General features: G+C 37.3%; 1 protein-coding gene across 1 annotated transcript; it reads right to left on the minus strand.

Annotated features, from left to right (window-relative positions):
* Positions 1–1,195: 1,195 nt before the first annotated feature.
* Positions 1,196–19,546, minus strand: LOC104404695 (ras-related protein Rab-10-like; the record flags this gene model as incomplete). The annotated part of the gene is made up of 5 exons (XM_010013203.1): positions 19,531–19,546; positions 16,463–16,523; positions 15,252–15,390; positions 6,628–6,717; positions 1,196–1,297 (listed from the first exon to the last, which is right to left on the minus strand). Coding segments are annotated over exons 1-5 (408 nt in total), but the record flags the coding sequence as incomplete, so codon positions are not given.
* Positions 19,547–22,015: the final 2,469 nt, after the last annotated feature.

A 22,015-nucleotide genomic window follows, 5' to 3' on the forward strand; every position in this document is an offset into this window, starting at 1 on the left:
TTTGTCTTAGCAGCAGTTATGATCACAGCCATTGTTTTGTAGTATTCATGCTTCATACTAACAAATATATTCTCTGTTTACAGTAGACAATGTCTTTTTCATTTACAAGAAAATCAGAGTTATCTTATTTGAGACTTTGCCAGCTATTCAAGGGACCTGCCATTATCCTCCTTTTCTAAATGATATTTGACTGTTGAGTTGTTGAGCTTCATTTTCACGCTAAAGAAATCAGAAGCCTTTTTTGTTAACTTTTTTCCCTCCCCCAAAATAACCAACTGCAGTTTGTGTTATTGAATAATATGACAGGACCTTGATTTAGAAGCAGTCCAACCCCGAGCTATTATTCTGACCATTCCCTATGGCTAGTTAATCAAAACACTGCAACTTGTGACTTTGTCAGTAATTTTGCTCATTTATCTTTATTATGACTTCAAGAGTATTTTGAATGGAAGGTTAGTTTTGTATAACTAATATTGGTGATGAATGGCAATGATAATGCATTGCATGAAGAACATCCATTAATGTCTAAAATAATATTCTACTGTCTAAAAATAAATTGCAATGCAAAACATTTCCAGTGCTAATGAACAATAATTCAGTCCTATAAAAGTACTGCAACTCTGAGAAGTAAGGACCTTTAAGCCAACACACTCAAGGTAGTTAGGCATGCTGATTCTGACAGCTACAGTATTGATTCTACCACTAATTAACTCAAATTTTCAGGTCCCAATAACTCCAAAAGCACTAGCGTAAATCATCCAAACAAACAGCTATGAACTTTGGATAAAACATTTGATTGCTGCACATAAAAGGTCTGCTCATTCCATCAGCATGCAGCATCTTTACAGTGCAAATATTCTGCAGAAACCTACAGGAAAAAGGGAGTCTTCCTGGCACAGAAGTAGAAGCACTCTACAGCTGTTAACCTCTCCCTTGAAGAAAAGCATGGAAAAGAAAGCCACAAATGCAACTTTCCTGAATTTTCACCTTTTCCCTGAATTTTATTTCACCTGTTCCCCTATTCTGTTGTTCTCCCTCAATTTTTCTCCCCCCCCCGCCTTTCTCCTCTGTATGTCTATAAATAGCAGAATCGCCCAAAATACTACCTACATAATGCAAAACCAGCACTGGCTGTGCTTTGTTAACCTATCAAGAATTATCTTCCATTTTCTTTCTACTCAGAATATAAGCCTACCTTTTCCAGTATGTACTTAGTTAAGACTGAGAATGCCTCCTCAATGTTCACATTATCTTTAGCACTGGTTTCAAAAAAGGGTATTCCATGTTCCCAAGCAAGCTGAAAAACAAATGTAGGCAATAGGATGAACAGTCTTTAGGAAAACAAAACACTTCCTAATACTAATAGCAAGAGATATGGAGGTGTTCTGACAGCTTCTAACACTCTCTGAAAACACTGATTAAGTGTATTTCAGCTCAGTGAAGTACTCTATATTCATCCTCAGTTTTTAAATTTTGGGTAAGTCTTAAAACATTCTTCTTAAATTTCTCCATTTTCAAAACAGCTTTTTAAACCTATCTTTACTTGTAAATAAGAAGAATAAACTCTAGTGGGTCTGTTCGCAATGTTTTGATTTATTTGGAAAACGAACTGTCTCCTAGGCAATTATTTGGAGGAAACTAATGGACTATGTGCAGAAAAGTACAGATAAAAATGTGACAAAAAATTTAGAAAAAGAGGCGTGATGAAATACGAAAGAGAGATGCTCCTTTTTACGAGAGAGAGAGAAAATACTTAGAAGAAAAGGTCAGCATAGACTTTACATAGCTTAATTTCATTTAATTTACTCGTCCTCTCATTTCCAGTGTATTTCCCTTACAGTGTATTTCCCTTACAGATAGCTTAGAGATATGTTGGCATGAGGGAAAAAAACCCAAACCACATCAAACCAGAAAACAAAACCCCACAACAAAATTCATAGCTTTTTAAGGTCCTAAACTACTTCTAATTTATACAGTTAAATACATAGAGAAAAACAGCTGCATCATTGGCAAAGGGAGGGAGGCAAGGTGGGAACAGTATCTGCCAGAAAAACATAGTGGGAGAGTCTATTTATTCCCTTTGCAACTGATCTCTTCTTGGTATACATCTGGAGAAGATGATCCCAGGCAAAGAAAATACTGCTTATAATGTATAAAAAAAATCCTATAATTACTGACTATTTAATAATTTATTTGGAAGGTTCTCCATTAATATAAAAAGTCTAATGTTGGCAGTTATGTTTGCTTTCAATGAGCTCTAGAAGTAACAAATCAATGCATTATAAAAATTCCAAAATGAGGCATGAAGGTACAAGAATTGTCCTTCAAAGCTTTAGTCAAAATATAATAAAGATTATATTTGCAGAAAAAATACTAAGAGAAATGGTTTCTTTTCCAAAATGCTATAAGAAAATGTAATTTTGAAAATAAAGATGAGGCGCTGGAGATGCCCAGAGAAGCTGTGGCTGCCTCATCCCTGTAAGTGTTCAAGGCCAGGTTGGACGGGGCTTTGAGCAACCTGGTCTAGTGCAAGGTGTTCCTGTCCACAGCAGTGGGGTTTGAACCAGATGATCTTTAAGGTCTTCCAACGCAAACCATTCTATGATTCTATGATCTGGACTGTTTGTTAAGACAGTTTCATAAGGGATTCTGAAACTTGAGCTGGCTTCTATCAACAGTTTTCAGTACTGCAGCAACTTGTTACAGATAGTTAATATCATTTGACTATTGGCAAGTGTAAATGCACAATGATGCCTAATGGTTCATAAAGAAAAATACAGGCAATAAAAAATACTGAGCTAATAAACTGGAAAAGACTGGTTTGCAGCTTATACAGTACACAGAATCTGCTATTACATATACCTTTTTTCTTTCTTGTGACATGTAACGGATTCCTAGAGGCTACCTATGTACACACTTTGATCAACATAAACCATTTTAATCATGGAATCAGAGAACATTTGGAAAAATAACACCCTTCTTGAAATGGGAGAGCCAAAGCTGGACAAAATATTCCATGTGGCCTTTCCAGCACTAGAAGGGTAATAATTGTCCCAGATCTAACATCCATTAACCTTCTAATATAGCCCAGCATACCTTTAAGCAATGAGAGAACACTTTCAACTTATATTCAAGCTGGTACTCACCTTAACCAACAAGACGTTTGCAGTAGGGCAGTGATTCATGCCTGGGATTACTCCATCCCAGGTGTAAATCTCTGCATTTCTTACTGAATTTCATGATGTTTCTGTTGGCCCAGTTCTCAAGTTTATCAAGGTCCCATAGAATTGGTGTTCTCCCATTTGATGTGCCAATCACACCCCTTAACCTCATGCCATGCGCAAATCTCCTTGTATCATCACTGACGAAAATGTTGAACAATGTGAGCCCCACTACTCCTGATGTATTCTGCTCATTACTAGCTACCAACCAGACACACTGTCTTTGATCACTACCCTTCACCTCTGGATGTCTACAGCCAACTGTCAGTCCACCTAATGGTCCACTTTTCCAGCCCACAATTTCTAGCTTCCAACTGAGGATGCCATGGGAGGACAAAAACCTCACTAAATTCAAGACACATCACAATCACCACTATTGCCTTGTCCACACAGTTGTGTCTTGGCATCATAGCAGGCAACCAGCATGTTGAAGACACATTTAGGGACTGTAGTGACAAGACAAGAGGTAATGGGTTCAAACTTAAAGAGGAGAGAGTGGTAGGGCACTGGAACAGGCTGCCCAAGGCAGTTGTGAATGCTCCATTCCTGGCAGTGTTCAATCCCAGGTTGGACGGGGCTTTGAGCAACCTGGTATAGTGGGAGGTGTTCCTGCCCACGGCAGGGGAGTTAGAACTAGATGTTGTTAAGGTCCTTTCCAACCCAAACCATTCTATGATTCTGTGATTCTAATTTACCCTCTGTTAACCATTCCAGATTGTCTTTGTGTCCTTTATGTCCTTGGAAAAGAATTTAAAGACAACACACTCCACAATCCTTCCACTGACTAAAGCAAGACTGACTGACTACAGTTCCCTGAAATCTCTTCCTTGCCTTTTTTAAAGACAGGTGTCCTGCTGGCATCTTTCTAGTCAACAGGGATCTTTCCCAACCACCATGCTTTTTCAGAGTTGCCTGACACTGGCCCAAATCACATTGACCAGCTTTTTCAGCACAATTGGGTGAACTTCATCATGTCCATGGATGCATCCAATTTTCCTAAGCAGTTTCTAATCCAATGCTTTTCCACTGCTGGCTGACCTGCTCCTTCCCAAACCATGCCAGTGTACACAGAGGTCTGGGAGCAAGCTCAATCTATGAAGACCAATGCAAAACAAAAATCAAACCAAATAAACTTGAGTACTTTAGCCTTCTCTGTATCATGTTACTATATTGCCCGCTACACCCATCAATGCATCCTCACTTTCTCTGTATGTGTACAGTATTGATCAAAGAAGGTTAATGTATGTATCATTCCAACTCACCCTGCATACTGGTAAGTAGTGTGGCAAGCAAGTCCCCTAAAACTTTAGCTAAATTGAAAAAAAACCTAACAGTCCAGTGTTAAAGTAGGAAGTAAGAACACAACTTGACAACTCCCTCTCATAAAGAAACTGGAAAGGCATATTCAAGGAATTACTTTTTTTCAATTTGGGAGCATCTTGAGTAGATCCATAAATACAATACCTAAGCATATTTACAAACCTGTGAGAATTACGCTATTGGGAAATGTTATTTTATATTATCCTTGAGAACACTTTGGAGATCTTGAGTGAAATAAATTCGTATTTTACAATAACAAAGTAATGCTGAACCCAGGACACTCTGTCAAGGTGTGATTTAATTCCAATTATTAATTTCCTTTAACTCCAAATATAGCACTTCCTAGCAAAGTGCTGCTATGATTTTTAAAAGTGTTGAATCAGAGAGATGTATCTGAGATATTCCCAGAATTCTGCAGAATGTTCTTTTTTTTTACAATTTTTATTGTACCTGGAATATCAGCTTTGAAGTCAGGCACAAAAAGACAGCAAAAGCAAAAAAAAAAAAAAAAAGAGGAAAAATGTTTTACTTGGCTCTTTCTGTTAGAAAGATTTGATAAGAGAAAACTGGTCACAGCTACCAAGTCATATAAACTTCAGCGTTTTTATTTATTTATCAGAGAAAAAATAATATTATTGGGTGGGGAGCAGGTTGAATGCAAACTTTTGTTGAAGTGAATAAAAAGTTATTAATACAAGAAAATGCTTCATAGTGTTAAACATATCAATTTGAGTGATCAACATTATATAATTACAAAACAAACCAACAAAAAAAAATATTCTCAGCATTAAATTAGTTTATAAAGTGGTATATGATGGCCACTCAGTTATGACAGATTGTTACAGAAATGCCAACACAGATGATAAGGTTTCCAGGGAATCTAGGGGTCTTCTCTGCAAGACTCTGAACATTAAAAGAATTGGTGAGGAGGTAATGATATGTTTCTGGAAAAAATACCACATTAAGAGAATTTTTGATTGCATGGTTAAATACTAAGATGTCAGAAAATGTCATGGTTAATACCACATGCAAAACCCTACTACTGCCCTCTTGTGCACATGCATCCAGTGACTGTTTAGATTTCTAACAGTTCATTGAGTGAGAATACATGTCTTTTTCAGCAACCTTATTCCTTTTACACAGATACAGCACATTATCAGTGAAAGAGTCTTGCATACAAACAGTGAACTTTCAGAAGTTTCTATTTGTAATGCCGTTGAAAGGGTGATGGTATTTTTTAAAGTTTCCTAATCTGGGATTATATAATTGGCAAGAAGTTATTAGTGTTCTTTTCTTTACACACAGGCATCCTGCCTGACTCACTATGCCTGAAAGCATAATAGAAGGGTTCATTCCAAGTTCCAGACAACAGATTTATACAGTTTGCAGTTGCAAAATTCACTGGTATATAGGACGTGCTATCCTGCCACAGCATGGCTCCTAGACTTCCTCACTGGTTCTCAGTGACAGTAATCTGCCATCACCTTTAATTAACACCAGTTCTTCCCCTACACATGGTCAGCAGGTATAAACTACACCACAGTCTCAGCTGTATGACATCATACATAGATCTAGAGGAGCTGCATGTTCCCTAAATGTACTTAAATATGCAGTATTATTTAAGGTTCTTCATAGACCGTGCAGATCACAATGCACAAGCTGGCAGAACAGTTCTTTATAGGCAGGCTATAGCAAAAAAAAAATATTGATGGGTGGTACCAGAAAAATTATGCAGATCGTATTACCATTACATTTAGTATTCTGCATTTAGTATGCAGACTCTAAAATAGTTTTAATTCAAAATGTAAGATTCCTATCATAACGCCTAAAACTATTAAAGTACATTTTAACCTTTAAAATAAAAACCAGTGTTCTAAAGAGATCAGCTAAGAGTTACTTAATGTCTTTCTGTTCATATGTTAAAAAAAAACAACAAGCCCAATACTCCAAAACTCCTCAACTGTTCTTCTGTAGCAATTCCTAATGGAATATTTAGAATTCAGGAGCTTTTTGCTTTTTTCAGTGTAACAGCTCATAGTCACATACTGAGATACCCAGGAGAACCCAAAGAAAGTACCAGTGATACCTTTTCTCCTTTCTGTTTTGGAACTAGACGTTCTGACTCCTTATCACACTTGTTGCCCAACAGTATTACATCCACTTCGTCACCTGCTTTCTAAAAGAGAACCAGCATTAATAAGTGTCAAGTAAAAAAGAAAAGAACAAAAGCCCTTCACCTTCAGCTCACAGTAACCTTCAACACTTTATTTCCTTGAAAGTAAAGGCTAAATTCTGTTCTGATCTTTTCATATGTGGAAATATTTTCCATCAGTTAATGGGATTTGGAGGAAAACAGCAAGACAGCAACGAGCAGAAAAAAGCCACTTACAAACACGGGGCATAATTTCCTACTCCTTTCATAAGGTATAAAGTATACAGTGTATGGGCACCATCTTTGGAGGAATGCTCCATCTTGAGGCTTTAAAGTGACTAGAAATGCCCTGAATTCACAGACATTGCCCTCTCCTAAAGTAATGGGTTCATGGATTAGTGTTTGAGTCAGGCCTACATTCAGCACTCACAAGTAAAAAGGAAGGAATTTGCTGCACTTGAAAGAGCACCTCTCTGTGCTTCATATTTGCACACAGGCAGTAAAATTACATTCAAAGTGTTCAAACTCAACATAAAAGTTTGATTATTCCAAGGCACTCAGAAGAAGGCAATAGATTTCTAATGAAGTAAAATGTAAAAACCTCATTGATTTCAAAAGGAAGAAAAATCTAGCTTTTTGACCTTGTCTCCATCCTTCGTTCCACTCCAGTTACGTCCATGATGACTGTGAAATGCACTGGGTGCTTTACATCAGTGTTATTTTAAGATAAGCCATTGTAACGATACATGACTAGAATAACGGCAAGGAAAGCGAACAGTTCTGCAACAGTATGTGGAATTTGAAACTTACTTTTGTTGTGAAAATCATAACATTTAAAACTACCTTTGGTGCTTAAATGGAGAAAGCTGAGGGTCTCAATCTAGAGACAATTAAAGCTAATGCGGCCTAATCCCATGGTTTATATTCTGAAAGTACATGCTCAGCCAGCTTCTCTGATGACTCAAAAACCCTGGTCTCAGGCAGCAGATCAGTCTACAAGGATGTTGATGAAATCTCTGATCACTGTCAAAGTTTTAATTTTTGTAACTGCCGTAAGACAAAATCAGGCACAATCCCCTTCCTCAGAGCTCATACACATGTCCCTCCCTTCACGGAAATGCACAGAAAGACCTCTATTCATTAAAGGATGACAGAATCATTATTTTTAGTGTATTTGCGCTTTTATAACTAAGTTGCTTCATTTGAAGAATACAGCAGTAGGCACAATTTATTATTAAGAAACACCATTTCATTTGTTTTAATCCATTCTCATTTTAAAGTCAGCTAATCACATTTCAAACCCACATGTGATGTTCAAGATAATGTAGTATTAAATTGAAGGAAGCTTAGCATAAGAGTATGAAGCACAGGCTTAAAATAATGAATCAATCTAACCTGGATTAATTGACAAAAATGTTGGCTGTTTCAGAATGTACTGAAGCTTTACTCATTAAGGTCAATGGCTCTCCTACATAAAATCACATACATCAGACCCTAATATAGGGTAAATAGACAATTTCTTCTCATCACATAATCAACTTTTTATTTGGAAGAAGACTAAATGCATCTGAAGGTTTTACAAGTGACATTTGACTTTCCTCTAGAGTAAAAGGTCAAAGGGAAATACTTGCACACTGTGTGTACAAAACCATGAAATTCATCCTCTAGCTTTATTTCTGTACAAGCAGCACAATCTTTTGCAGTAGGTATGTTCTTTTTAAACAGCTTCAAATAATAACAAAATTTAAAGAATGTTAGAGGTACCAGGCCGTTCGCTAAGTATTAATCAGTACTATCAGTAACTAAGTATTTATTTCAGCAAATAACTATTATTTCTACATCGATATAATGTAATAATGCATTTTCACTTTGACTGGATCCTCCCCCAAAGCACTGAAAGCACTCCTTTTTTAAAGATGGTATCTTGCAGTTTCTTGCTTTTAGAAAACTAAAGACTATACACCAAAATGGCATCCATTTTAAAAGCTGAAAACTGGTTATGTAGATGAAAGCTTCAAAAATTAAGTCAATGTGACTAGGCAGAAGTTTGACCATGTGCTCAGTTGGCATAAAAACCGCAGAGGTACACAGATTTGAATTGGCCAAAAATATGGCTCTTCAGTGCTTCCAAAAGCTCAAGTGTATTTTCATCATCTTTTATTTATAGCTCAGGAATAAGCTTTCCAAAGGCAAAAATCCATAGCAAAAAGAGGATGGTTATTTTACAGTTGCTAAGATGCTATTATGCAAGTCAGCACTGACTAAGCTAATGGTGTCAGGAAACATTTTTTTCCCGTATCATGGAAAAATACTATTAAGAGTTTCATTAATTTCATCAAGGCAAAACCAACCCAAAATCCAATTGTTTTGTTTTGGTATCTCAAAAATACATCCAGATTTTTGGTTCACTCTCTTCAGTTTCTCTTCAGATTTTAACATTTCAAAATTAACATTTTATTGAAATTATTATTATTTATTAGTAGTATTTTAAAATTATTTACTATTCTTATTATTTTATTGAAATTATTTTTATTTTAATAAAAATAATCTGAACTCAAGAGGAAATCTAGCCTGTTTTGTTTTTTTTTTAAATGTCTCTAAAAAATTGGAGCCCAGAACTTTATTGAGACTGACCAAGTTTTTTTGAAGTGTTTGGCAGGCCTTGGAGTCATCAGGTTTTGGCAAAAGGGTTTTTTTTCCCTGCTGGATTCCCCAGTGGCAGAAACCAGGCTGCTGGGACCAGTGGCCACAAGAGGGAGCAGCAGCAGAGCCTTCAACGAAGTGGTGCCATGGACGAGATTAGGAACAGTGGACTCTGCCACCACAGTACCATGGTGTGCTTTGGCAGCTCAGTCTGATAGGAGCCATCCACCCATGCCTTTCACTAATTACTGTACTGCTCAACTTTCACCTAGCCTGGATACCCAACTTGATTGACTATGTGGCTATTAACAGAAATCAAAAATACAAAAAGAAAAAATATCTTGTTCATCCCTTTTGTATGTCATTTGTTGTGGGGGTTTGGGGTTGGTTGGTTGGTTTGTTTGTTTTACCCCAAATGTTTTTTCTGCAGTTGTTCTTATTTTTCAGAATTTCACAGAAATGCTGTCAATTCACCTATGAATTCATGCAGGGACATGGTTTAGTGGTGGACTTGGCAGTGCTAGGTTAATGGTGTGACTCAATGATCTTAAACGTCTTTCCAAATCTAAGAAATTTTATGGCTCTAGAAGTATCAAAAGCAGCACAGGCATCTTTATTGAAAAAGAACTACATTGTATTTGTACTTACACATTTCTGGAAGAACCTATCCCTTCACTTTCTGAATGGCAAGCACAGACTTTACTGTGAATAGCTGGCCTCGACCTCCCCTGCAGCAAACTGACCATAATTTCCAGCTTATCCAGACTTCTTGTTCTATAAAGACATCTATCCAGCAACAGATCTTAAAGAATCACCACTCTGTTTCACCACCAAATTTTCAGGGCATAGCTGTGCAGGGCTGCATGATTTTGATACTCATTGATTACAGTTTGAAAAGGGAACAGAAGTTTGTTTGTAGGTCAAAACAGCGAGACTGAGAACCCGCACCTAATAAATACACTATGGTAATAATTGGTTTGCATTTAAGGAAGAAATGCAGCATTGATACAATTTTTCAGATCTGAAGAGAATACACATGGTCACAGAGCAAGAGGAAGGCAGTGCTGGGGAAGGCCATAAAGCTGGGAAGTTTCTTCTTTCTACTTAGTAGACAATGACACTAGAAACTTACTCTTTGCACTAATGAAGAATAATCTGTTCGGAATACATTGTCTTCACATTCTCTTTGACAGCATCACATAAGCAGCATTCATATTATGACTCGCATGTCTCTTTGGGTGTATTTTTCTAAGTGCCACTGACCTCAGTTACAAATGCCTAGTTTCCAGGACTTCAGTGGAAATAAACAAATGATATAATTGGTTTGTCTATTAGCCACCTTAGGCATGACTAGATACAAACCAATTTATCCTGATACCAATCTGGGATTAGAGATAAACCAACTTAGTAAAGTGAGAAAAACAGCAATTTTCAGTTCTAATCAGAGCCATAACAAACCTGTCTACGAACTGGAACAATTCGATCCTTTTGACATCAAGCTTTCCCATCTGAGAAAGAAGAACTCAGAAGAATTTGAAGTCAAACTAATTTACAGTTGTAAAGCAATTTGCTGTGTTGCTTTTATTTAAGTATGATGCAGAAACTGAGAGACAGTCCAGTATATCAGCTCTCAGATGCATAAATGAAAAGAACCAGAAAAGGGCACTATGCAAAAAATGGCAGTGACCCAACACATCCATGCATTTCGTATCCTAGTTGAAAGGTCACTTCTACAGGTAGTACAAATAGAAAGCTAATGTATTCCAAGAACATTAAGTTATGTCAACCAAGACTCACTGCTGCATGAGAAAATTCTGTGCTAGCAGAGAATTTCCAGCACAGAACTAATTGGTAGAAACTGGTCATGCCACATTCATGGCCACCCCAGGAGACTAGCACAATGAAAACCAGTCCAATGTTTTAAAAGAAAACTAGGACCTACCATCTCTGTAAAAAGTTTTTGGAAACTCAGATGCCATGCATGAATCATGGAGTGATTTAGGTTGGCAAAGAATTCTGGAAGTCACCTGGTCTTACCCTCTGCTCAAAGACAGGCCAACTTCAAAGTCAGGTCAGGTTGCTTAAGGCCATGTTGAATCAAGTTTTAAGTATCTCCAGATCTTCTCTGGGCACCTGTTTGAGCATTAGACCACTCTATTGTGAGAAACTTTTTGCCAATGTTAGTTGGAATCTTGTTCGAAACATCTCAGAAAGCACTGTTTTCTGCAAATGAATCTAATACACAGTTACTTGCATTTAATTTCTAAACGCCAAACAAAACCAGCCTTTCAGAGCTGCTGCATACAATATCTAAAAGCTGTATCAACAAACAAGAGAAGCACCTTCAATTGGACATGACCCACAATCCAACAAACAAAGAATGGTTTCAGTAAAGTAAATTTCCTGCGATTATCATGCTCCTAATGAGTGCATTACAAATCCAATATACCTGTACTGGATTTGCCAATAATGTCCTAAGATATTAAACTGTGAGTGTATTTGTCTAATAAGCTTCTTAAGCACAGTCACGTTTCTCAGTTTCCTCTAGTTCTGAATATAAATTTTACACATGGCAGCATATTTGTGTCTTGAATTTCCTTTAACAGTAATTAATTCTTACTAGGAAAGTTGCTGTATTCCAGACTTAAAATAATGGAAATACAATGACAACATTACTGGTAATCTGATTGTAATAGCACTGTCTGGCCAGTTTTTATAAAATCAGTGGACTTTTCAGGAATACTAAATTGCTTCGATTGTCATTTTCAAGTGCTATAAAAATGGCTCAGCACACTGACAGGATTTTAAAAAACTTTCTGTTAAAAATCTCTATGTACAAAGAATTAAAAAAAATGAGAACATAAGGAAAAACTGAATTGTCTTAAAAAATCCTGTTTGATTGGCTCAGATGCAAGCTTTACATTACGTATTAGTCTGGTGTTTAATGAAACCTGTAACTCTTTCTCCTTTTAAACTTTCTTCATTTTTTTTTTTCTACACTTGCATATTTTAAAGGGTGCTGTAGCAACAGCCACTTTGATACTAGGCATTTGTTGGGTATTAAATACTGGTTTGCATTCACGGACCAAAGCAAATGCAGGAATGTCACCAACCTCCAGTAAGCAATTAATTTTCATGAAATGCCCTGTGTTTTAACAGTCATTGCTTAAAAACACTTCTTTTGCAATGAATGGCCCCATATATTTCACCATGACACTTCAGAAATTGATATCCCACTAGGACTGGATTAGATTTTTTATTATTATCTAGCTCTATTACAACACTCACTAATTGCTAGTTTTGAGATTGGTACAATCAATCACGCAATTTATATTCCCAGAAATTGTTTTAAATTGAGTATTTTTCCATTTTAAAAAATTTAAACTAACAAAGCACCTTCAGGGGTCACAATTGAACAGTCGAAATATTAATAGCTTGAGTATGTTTACACAAAAGCTTTTAAGTGTCACAAAGGGAAAAGCAGGCTTGTGCAGGTGTGATTTCCTGGTTGACTTAAGTAGATCTAAGGCTGCATTGTGGCTAAAAGAGCTTGTGCCATCCTTCCCTCCACCCTAGCCTGACAGTCCTGATACTTTCTTTGTGCTTATGGTTGTACACTGTAGTCTACTAGACCAATCTGTTGATCTAATCAGAGATGACAGGAAAAAATTACCCCTGTGGACACAGTGTGAAGACAGATCAGTATTTTATATATAAATTCCTACACACACATATATATATTTTTATGTATATATAAGCTATACATTAAAAAACGGATGTATATGGATAATCTACTTTTTCAGCTTCAGATAGCAGTAAACCTGCTATCACACTGTGTGTCAAGTTAAATGTTAGCTAATCATGAAACCGTACAACTAGTTGCATATCTAGCTGTGACTTCTGCTGGTTTGACTAACAGGAGAAGGGCACACACTCTTCTTAACGAAGTAACAATACACATGTGTTAGTTTGAAGTGTGTGCAGAAAAGCCAGTAAGAATACTGTAGCATCACCTCTCCTTTGTAACACATTACTGAAATTAGGCTCTGTTTGTCACTAAGACTTTTAAGATGGCTTTAAGGTCAAGGATGATGATGTACTAGGTTACCATAATAATGTTCTTAATACTGAGGTAATGTAAATGTAATATTTTACCAAGAGCATAAGATATCCAATGTATGTACTATCAGCTATATGAACATGTGTAGTACATTAATTCATCTGTATACCGAAGCTGTGAAGAGAAAAAAGAATGCTTTTTATGGTTTCATTTTGTGCCTGCTTTCCCAAGACGAACTCCTATCAGTCATGTCATATCCCTACCCATTCACAGAGCATTACAAAAAGCTGCCTGACTGTTTTCTTGATTTTACTCAAAAGAGAGCACTACCTTGCTTGGATTTGTACACAAGCATACTAACTTACACAAGCATTCCAACTACAAACTTTCAGTCTACTGCTCAGGGCAACCTCATTGGTCTCTATGGCTTCCTGAGGAGGGGAAGTGGAGAGGGAGGTGTTGATCTCTTTTCCCTGGTATCCAGTGACAGGTCACGTGGGAATGGCTCAAAGTTGCACCAGAGGAGGTTTAGACTCGTCATTAGGAAACATTTGTTTACCAGGAACATGGTCAAACACTGGAACGGGCTTCCTGCAGAGGAGGTCAACGTCCCAAGCCTGTCAGTGTTTAAGAGGCATTTGGACAATGCTGTTAAGAAAGAACATGCTTCAACTTTTGGTCAGCCCTGAAGTGTTCAGGCAGCTGGATTAGATGATCACGGTAGGTCCTTTCCAGCTGAATTGACCTGCCTCTACCTAACAGAGGAAACATCAAGAGAGACTTAGCAATAAAGACTCAGGGTACAGGGTTACAGGCAGCTGAACAACCCAATGCCTAAGGGCCTGCCCACTCCTCCCTTCCTGGTTCCTTCCTCACATTGTTCCCACATGTTCTTCTCCTGGCCCTCCTGCTCCTACCTGTTTACCTTAGTACAACTCCGATAACTGTCAGACCTTTCTGTGAACCTCTTAAACTCACTGATGGAGCATAAAACTATCCAAACTCTTAGTTTTTTACCATGTTAGAAAGTCAGAGTGAACCTCAGAGGGCCCCGACAAGCTCCAGAAGCAGCACAGTGGAAGCCAGGAGCAAGAAGGGAGGTGGGAACACATGACCCATCTGGTAGCTGTGTGCTGTTGAATCACTTCCTATGTCACATGAACACATGTGTTTCTGGTTGCAGTAGCACAAACAGCTGAGCTAACCAAACAGTTCACTGACACCAAAATCGGATTCTTCTTTTCCCCCTCCAGTTCCTCCCTCTTGAAACCATCCTCTCAAAAGGTATATCCAGCAAGGACAAAGAGTATGTTTAATTTGATTTGTTTCTTTTGATTCCTGGGATGAGGTAACTCCACTAAAGTAATGATGTTAGGAAAGGGAAATAACTGGCTGTGATATGGAATTCTAACATGGAGGCAAAGTAAAATCCTGGGTTGGACAGGGCCTTGATCAACCTGGTCTAGTGGGAGGTGTCCATGCCCATGGCAGGGGGTTTGGAACTAGATGATCTCAAGGTTCTTTCCAACTCAAACCATTCTATGATTCTGTGACTGACACCAGTGATTAAAGTGCCATAACTCTATATGTGCAAAACCAGACTGGAAGCAATGTTTTATATAGAAGTACTTCATCATCTATATGGACTTGCCCTGGATCATCTATGCTGTATTCCAGTTACAGGTAACAGTAATCTTACTATTACACTAAGTGCTGAGTTAAATATAAGAAATTATGGTTAGAAACATGCAGCTCAAAGAACAAGAATAGATCTCATGCAGGCATTTAAAACATTAACTGCAGTAACTCATTAACCACCTTCATTAAGAGATGAACCACTGTTAGATATATTTACCTCATGTATGTCTCTCATCCAGCTTGTTATACTTTGAAAACTGTCCAGATTTGTGATGTCATATACAAGAACAAAGCCTTGTGCGCCACGAAAATAGCTAGTACTAAGTGTATGGAATCGTTCCTGGCCAGCTGTATCCCTGAAAGAAATTGTAAGATATCACACACATACACAAACAAAACAAAGATGATCAAACTAGAGAACCCCAAGAAAAATCATTTTAAGGAGTATTCTCCAAATTTTGAATGGTGTACCCTAACATGAAAGGAACAAGAAAAGATAAGGATGAGAGAAAATCTGGGTGGTAGACAGAGCAGTGGAAGAAATACCCTGGAAATTTATTCTGAATAATACAGCCCTACTAGGGAAGGTAAACTAGTGGTTGAAGACTGAATGCAACACCATTGCTTCTTCATATACATAATCATTAAGATCAGTACAACTCAGGTGAGTGTAAGCACTCCAGGAGTCAGATGACATCCCACATTCTGACAAGCCCTTTGTAAACCATGAGACACAGACAGTAAGCTGGTTTAGCTGAAAGGTAGATTTTGGGAAAAAGACATAAAATACAGGGATGCAGAGATTCCTACACAGAATTAGGCCTTAAGAAAGCCGTAAACAAGCCTCCATGACTTTGGTGTTAAAACCTGAGAGGGAAAAACTGCAGATCTAATACTGGAAAGATAATTTGAGTAGAGTTACATCTTGAGAAGTTAAAATACTGGTGAATATAAATAACCTTCAGTACTGGGTGCCTGGAGAGATGGCTGTCAGTAGCTCTATATAGCTTTCACAAAAACTTCAAAACCAAAAAGCAGAGTTTAGGTTCCCAAAGAGTAATCTTACTAGCTTTCTTTTGGTGACCCTTTTGAACACGCATTTGATGGGTAATGAAATGTAAAATTTTCTTGCTTTGTCACTTCCCTCAGTATTCCTATACGATTAAATATACTTAGTATGGATCGTAGATCGTCATTGCTTGTATCCTGCAAGTTTTATTGTTAAAGCAACCTAGCAACAACCCTCTTTTTAACTTACATTAGTTACTGTAAAAAATACGCTCCCCTAGGCCAAATTCTAATTTTAAAATGACCTAGTAGGAACAGCTGCACTTTAGGAAGATAGATACACAATTAAAAGCAGATGAGATTTTTCATGCTGTAACGTAATTTAGTTGGCTCTCATTTGTAATACAAATTAAAACTTACCATATTTGAAGTTTCACTCTTGTATCATTAAACGTTACTGCCTTTACTTTAAAATCAATACCTAGAAGAAAGAAGAAAATCTGTAACACTTCTCATAACAACATGGATTCCCTTTGAAGATTGTTTCTTAGCTCTAGTTATCATGCAATTTTGAACAGAAAGTGAGAAGGAATTATATCAAACAGAATAACTAGCCAACCATAAACATTCAAAATTCAAGCTGTAAAAGGAAATTACTCAATGGTGAAAACAGCTATGTGCCAATACATTACACAAATACAATGCAAAGCAATGCCAATACAAAGCAATGGAGGGGCAAGTCAAAGCAAAGGTGCAGATACTCTGGAACTACATGTGGGTATTTCCATGAATAGGCAAGTGACACAACAGCAGTTTCATGGCCTATGCACAATAATACTGGACAGATATATTGATGATTTCAATTGTTTCCAGCGTCATCACAACAGTGTGTCAGCTATGAATGGGGAGGTAGAAATGCTTACAAAGCTGTTACATGTGCAATACCATTTCTCTGGCCTTACTTCCAAATCCCTAAAAAAAAAAATAAAGTATCTAGAATTACATGAACAGGAGTAGGAATTAGGTGTACTAGTTCAATGCAAAGTCAGACGCACACTGGATTTCATTCAAAATGAAAAGGATTGTCTCTACAGCCTTAATCACTGTATATCCTAGATCTAATGCTAAAATCAAGCATTAGCACTTGAAATCAGTGCAGAATGTTGTCTCTACATACACTACAGATCTTTCCTCAAAGATACTTTCCTTATAATTTATAGTGCTTGTACTCCAGATGTGGTAGATGATACCTGGATTTATGGTTTGTTGAAGCTCTAATCTTACTATTGGAATCTTCCAGCTATCAGCTGATGTCTTAGACTGACACATTTTCTCACAGTTAACCATTTTTTTCCCCAATTATTTTATTGCTGAAATTTGAAATCTTATTTGATAATTTCTCTGCTCACTTTTTTCCCTCCCAACAATAAGGCTATTTTTGCCAAGTATATTAAGTGAAGGTGACACTAGAATAACTCCCCGTACCACACAGTCAAAATTCCATAAAGTCAAAATACAGCTCCTTAACATGACTTCAGAGAGGCTTTTCACCAGTAGTAATGTCAATTGAAAGAACTAAACAGATAGAAAAAGTGCAAAAATTATAAGTTAATACCATTGCACTGATTTCTGTAACAACCTGTCTGCCAAATTATTTCATCAAAGGAAAGCATCCATGGCAGTAAACCAAAACTGCAGTAGAGGAAATGCTCCCTTCCTTTTTACCGACAGATGTACTGTGCACAAAACTTTGGCAAGTACACTGTCACATGCATGATTCCAATGCTATTAACATTTTTGTGTGTATGTGGTAAAGAGTTTATGTGGATTTTTAAAATTATTATGATAATCATGTCCTTCGCTTGATGAATTTTTATTGAAGCTCCAATGGAAAGGAAAGATGAAATAATATAATTGGTATCTGTAATTAATATTAAACAAAGGTTCCTTGATGGAATTAATAATGTCAGATGGAAATGTAATTTAAGTCAAATTTGCTCATGTAAGGTGGAATTCCAATGTGATGGAAACATTTGCTCCTGAAATTCACATGGTCTGTTTAATTATCTGTATCACTTCCTACAATTAATGTTAAAGCAGTTGAGAGGGACAGAGTATGCACTGGGAGGCTGAAATGTCACTTTCAAATGGTGCATTGGGAATACAGTAAGAAGTTACAATCCATCCAGGGATTCCCAGACCTATAGGAAACAATTCTTAGTTGACATACATTTTAATAATAAATTGCTATAAGCTTTTTTTTATTTATAAAAAGGGAAGCAGAGTGCTGAATCAGACTGAAACTTAATCTAAATTAAAATAAGGCTTATTGACTTCTTAAGTCAACTTCAAAATTTATTGACCTAAAAGGCCAATGAATGTTAGTGAAAAACAGAAGTCAATATGTTCTGCATGCATGAATTGTTCATGTCTTTATATGAAATTTCCAGCAAACTTAGCAAATTGGAAAGACAGAATAGAAAAATGAGAAATATAATGCCAAAGACAGCTCACAGATTTCTGATGCTTTTAAGCCCATGTATTACACAACATGATCAACAAAACAAAGCAAGCATTGATTATCGCTCTTGACATAGATGTTATTTGAAGGCAACAGCTTGTACTTGCTTCTTTTAAGCTATCAAACAAAACCAAGAAGGGGTAAGGTGGGTACAAGTTCAAATTCTAGTTGTTATTTCCAAGTCTACTAGCCATGAGATTAATTTCCTTTATTTATATTCCAAATAATATATACACCCATATTAGGACTAAAGCACCTTAAAAACGATTAAATCTAAAAAACATCAAAACAGTCGGTCACAGGGGAATTCAGCTGTGAATCACCCCTCTCTTCCCTCAGTATCTACAAAATAGTATTTGGCCAGCTGCAAAAGTCCTTCAAGAAGGACTTTTGCAGCTGGCCTAGAAAATCACAGCATGCTTTTCACCCCAATACAGCTGGCAAATTACTGACATAAAAGGCTCAAAAAATCTAGTATGTCTATCCAGTGAAAATGTGAGTTTGAGCAGCTTGGCAGGATGCAAAAGTGACAGCATGGACTGAGGGTGGTACATGCCCAGGTGCAGTTCTACCAAGACCACTTACTGTCATACAGCTGAAATCAGGACAGTCTTCAACTCTACAAGGAGGGAAGCAGTTGGCATTAACTCCTGCACCTGAGCTGGGCAAGCACCCAGAGAGACGTTGTGGGCTGGGTTTCTACCACATTAGGCCTACGGGTACTTAACCCTTACCAGCTATTCGTGCATTACTTGAATCACTTCTGTATGTGCCAAGGCATATCTGAGGCACAGTGGTATCTGAGCAGTACTGGTAATTACTCTTGTGGTGAGAAAAGCAATTCATGGGATAAGATGGTCTGTTAACAAAGTAAGAGTGACAAAAAATATAGCCTTGTAAAAAAATAACAAACAAAATTAAGATGCAGATTACTACTAGTGTTGTTAACCCAACAGGACATGCTTACCTTCAATAGGATTCATTTTTGTTGATTAACTCTACTTTATTTCCTTCTAAAGTGAGTATCAGGGAATCTACAGAGACTTCAGAGATGGTTCTCTTATTCATTGCACATTAGAGATGAATGCATAAATCGCTTGACTTTGTAACTTTGTTCTTAATAAATTGTTTAATTTTTTTAATATATGCATTAAAAAGCAAAAGTTTCCTTTTGAGGAAAAAGTCAAAATAATATTTATTTTTTTTAATCCTGAAGTGGGAGTTGCAGCACTTCCAACTATGACAGATTTGGGAGGACTCACACCTCTACAGAAATACTTCTCACAGAAAACATGCGTGTTGCAGGACCCCAGACACTGTAATACAGCAAAATAACCACCTCACATCCTATCAGATCACAGTCCTGCTCACTTGCATACAAATGGGGTTTTTTTTGTTCATAAACTTCCTCTACGGCTTTATATGCAATGCCATTGTTTAAACAAAAACATTTATTCTTTATAGTCTGCTCATAATACAATGCATTTGCCTTATGATGCATATAAGTTTAATTAGAAAACTGTATCTGCTTATAATTTACCCAAACTGTGTAATTGCAGCAGAGGAAGGGCACCCGGCCTTGAGTGTTTCAGTGCTGCATAAGAAGCTTTCAATGAAAATTTGCTGTGGAGGCCTTTTTGGGTTTTTTTCTTAACTACAAAATACATCATTTTATAAAAGTCCACCACTATAGAAGCCTACTACAAAATATTTGCTTGGGTTTGGGTTTTTTCCCCCCTGCAATAACGCTAGTATTTTTCCCAGTAACACAAACCTGATTCATGATGAGACAGAAAGGAGACTTCCAATAACCTTTTAACTTCTGTGCCTGCCACCCTTTGCCACGAAGGAAGGTGATGGCACACGATTTTGTCAGGGAACTCAGATGGCTGTGAGACTGCACAGCCTAGATAATCTTCCCTGTACTCCAATCACCATTTCAGCTGGACAGGTAGGGTGAAAAATCAATTAGCATCAGATGAACTGCATCAACAGGCTGCATGAGAGATAGGGATCACATGACTGAGCCTGTATGAAATAAACGGGCATCCAGACGAAATCAGTTATTTGTTTTGATGCAGTCAATGCAGAGGGAGAAGATATCATGAAGAGAAAAACTACTGCATTGTGTCTTTACACCGTTATGAGCCACAACCTATAGGCCATGCTCTCAGTTGTAGCTGTCTGCATGAAAAAGGAACTTCCAATATTACTCTTTTGGAAGCCACCACTCACAGTCCCATTTGCTTTAGAAGTTTAAGCTCTAACATACCACTTGAGATGGAATTAAATAGAACACGGTACTTCAGAAATAACTTTATAATCACATTCAGGTTAAAAATACCACATTTGGATGATTCATTTACATTTCAGTTAAACATTTGCTTAAAAAGTTTTTAAATCTCACAAGAATAAGTTTCAGGAACAGTAACAAAATTAATAAGGTTAATAATTAAGTCCAGAACTGTCACAAAGCTCTTCTATCCAAACTATTCCTTAAACTATTTCAACCCACAACTTGGAAAATCTATTTTTAATATCGCCACCACACAAGAGTTTTTGACTCTGCAGTGGGCTGAATTAAGAGTAAATGAAATTGTGTCTCAAAATAATAACTTCATGGTCAGGAATCTATGTTCTGATATAAAACACATCAACAAAGCTGATGTTTATTTTCATGGCCATTCTTTGGTACTCCTTGCTAAGGCTGGTAACAAGCTGCCTGTTATAAGGATCAATTTCATTACTGTAATGCTAGTTGAGTTCTTCCTTTTTTGTTTGTGTTGGCTTCAGAAGCTGCTTCGCAAGAATGGGCAAGAAAATACAAAGTGGTTTAATTTTAGCCGTTCTAATGTGGGCAGGTCAAGTCACCTTACTTACATTAAGTATTCTCTGGACCAACTACTACTTGTTATTTATTCAGTTAAACCAACTCGTCCTACACTGACAAAAATAAAAAGGAACATATTCCAAATGCAGGAACACACCATTTCTTGTGCATACTTCAACTTCCTCTTCAAGAGCACGGGGGGGGAATCTTACAGACAAACTTTTAGAAATGAAAATTTCCCAACCAGAAATGGAGGAAAATCACTGTCCCTGGAAATGTTCAAAAACAGTGTAGATGAGGCCCTCAGTGATAAGGTTTAGTGGTGGTCTTGGCAGGCCCGGGGTAATACGTGGCAGTTAGACTTGCTGATCTTAAAGGTCTTTTCCAACCTAGGCGATTCTATGATTCTGTGAAAATCTCCACAGCAAATCAAACCACTGCACCCACATTACATGTTTCCACCATACGTATAGTCAACTTGCCATTCCCTGTGGCACCACGCGCTGGCATACCATGACACTGCGGAGCTCCCCATGATCCCCCATCTGCAGAAGTGCCTGGAAAGGCAGCACAGTGGGGCAGCACAAAAATACCTTGGTCTGGCAGGGCTAATGATGGCCAT

The sequence above is a fragment of the Nestor notabilis genome, unplaced genomic scaffold (assembly GCF_000696875.1).
Source record: "Nestor notabilis isolate BGI_N333 unplaced genomic scaffold, ASM69687v1 scaffold754, whole genome shotgun sequence".
NCBI classification, from domain to species: domain Eukaryota; kingdom Metazoa; phylum Chordata; class Aves; order Psittaciformes; family Psittacidae; genus Nestor; species Nestor notabilis.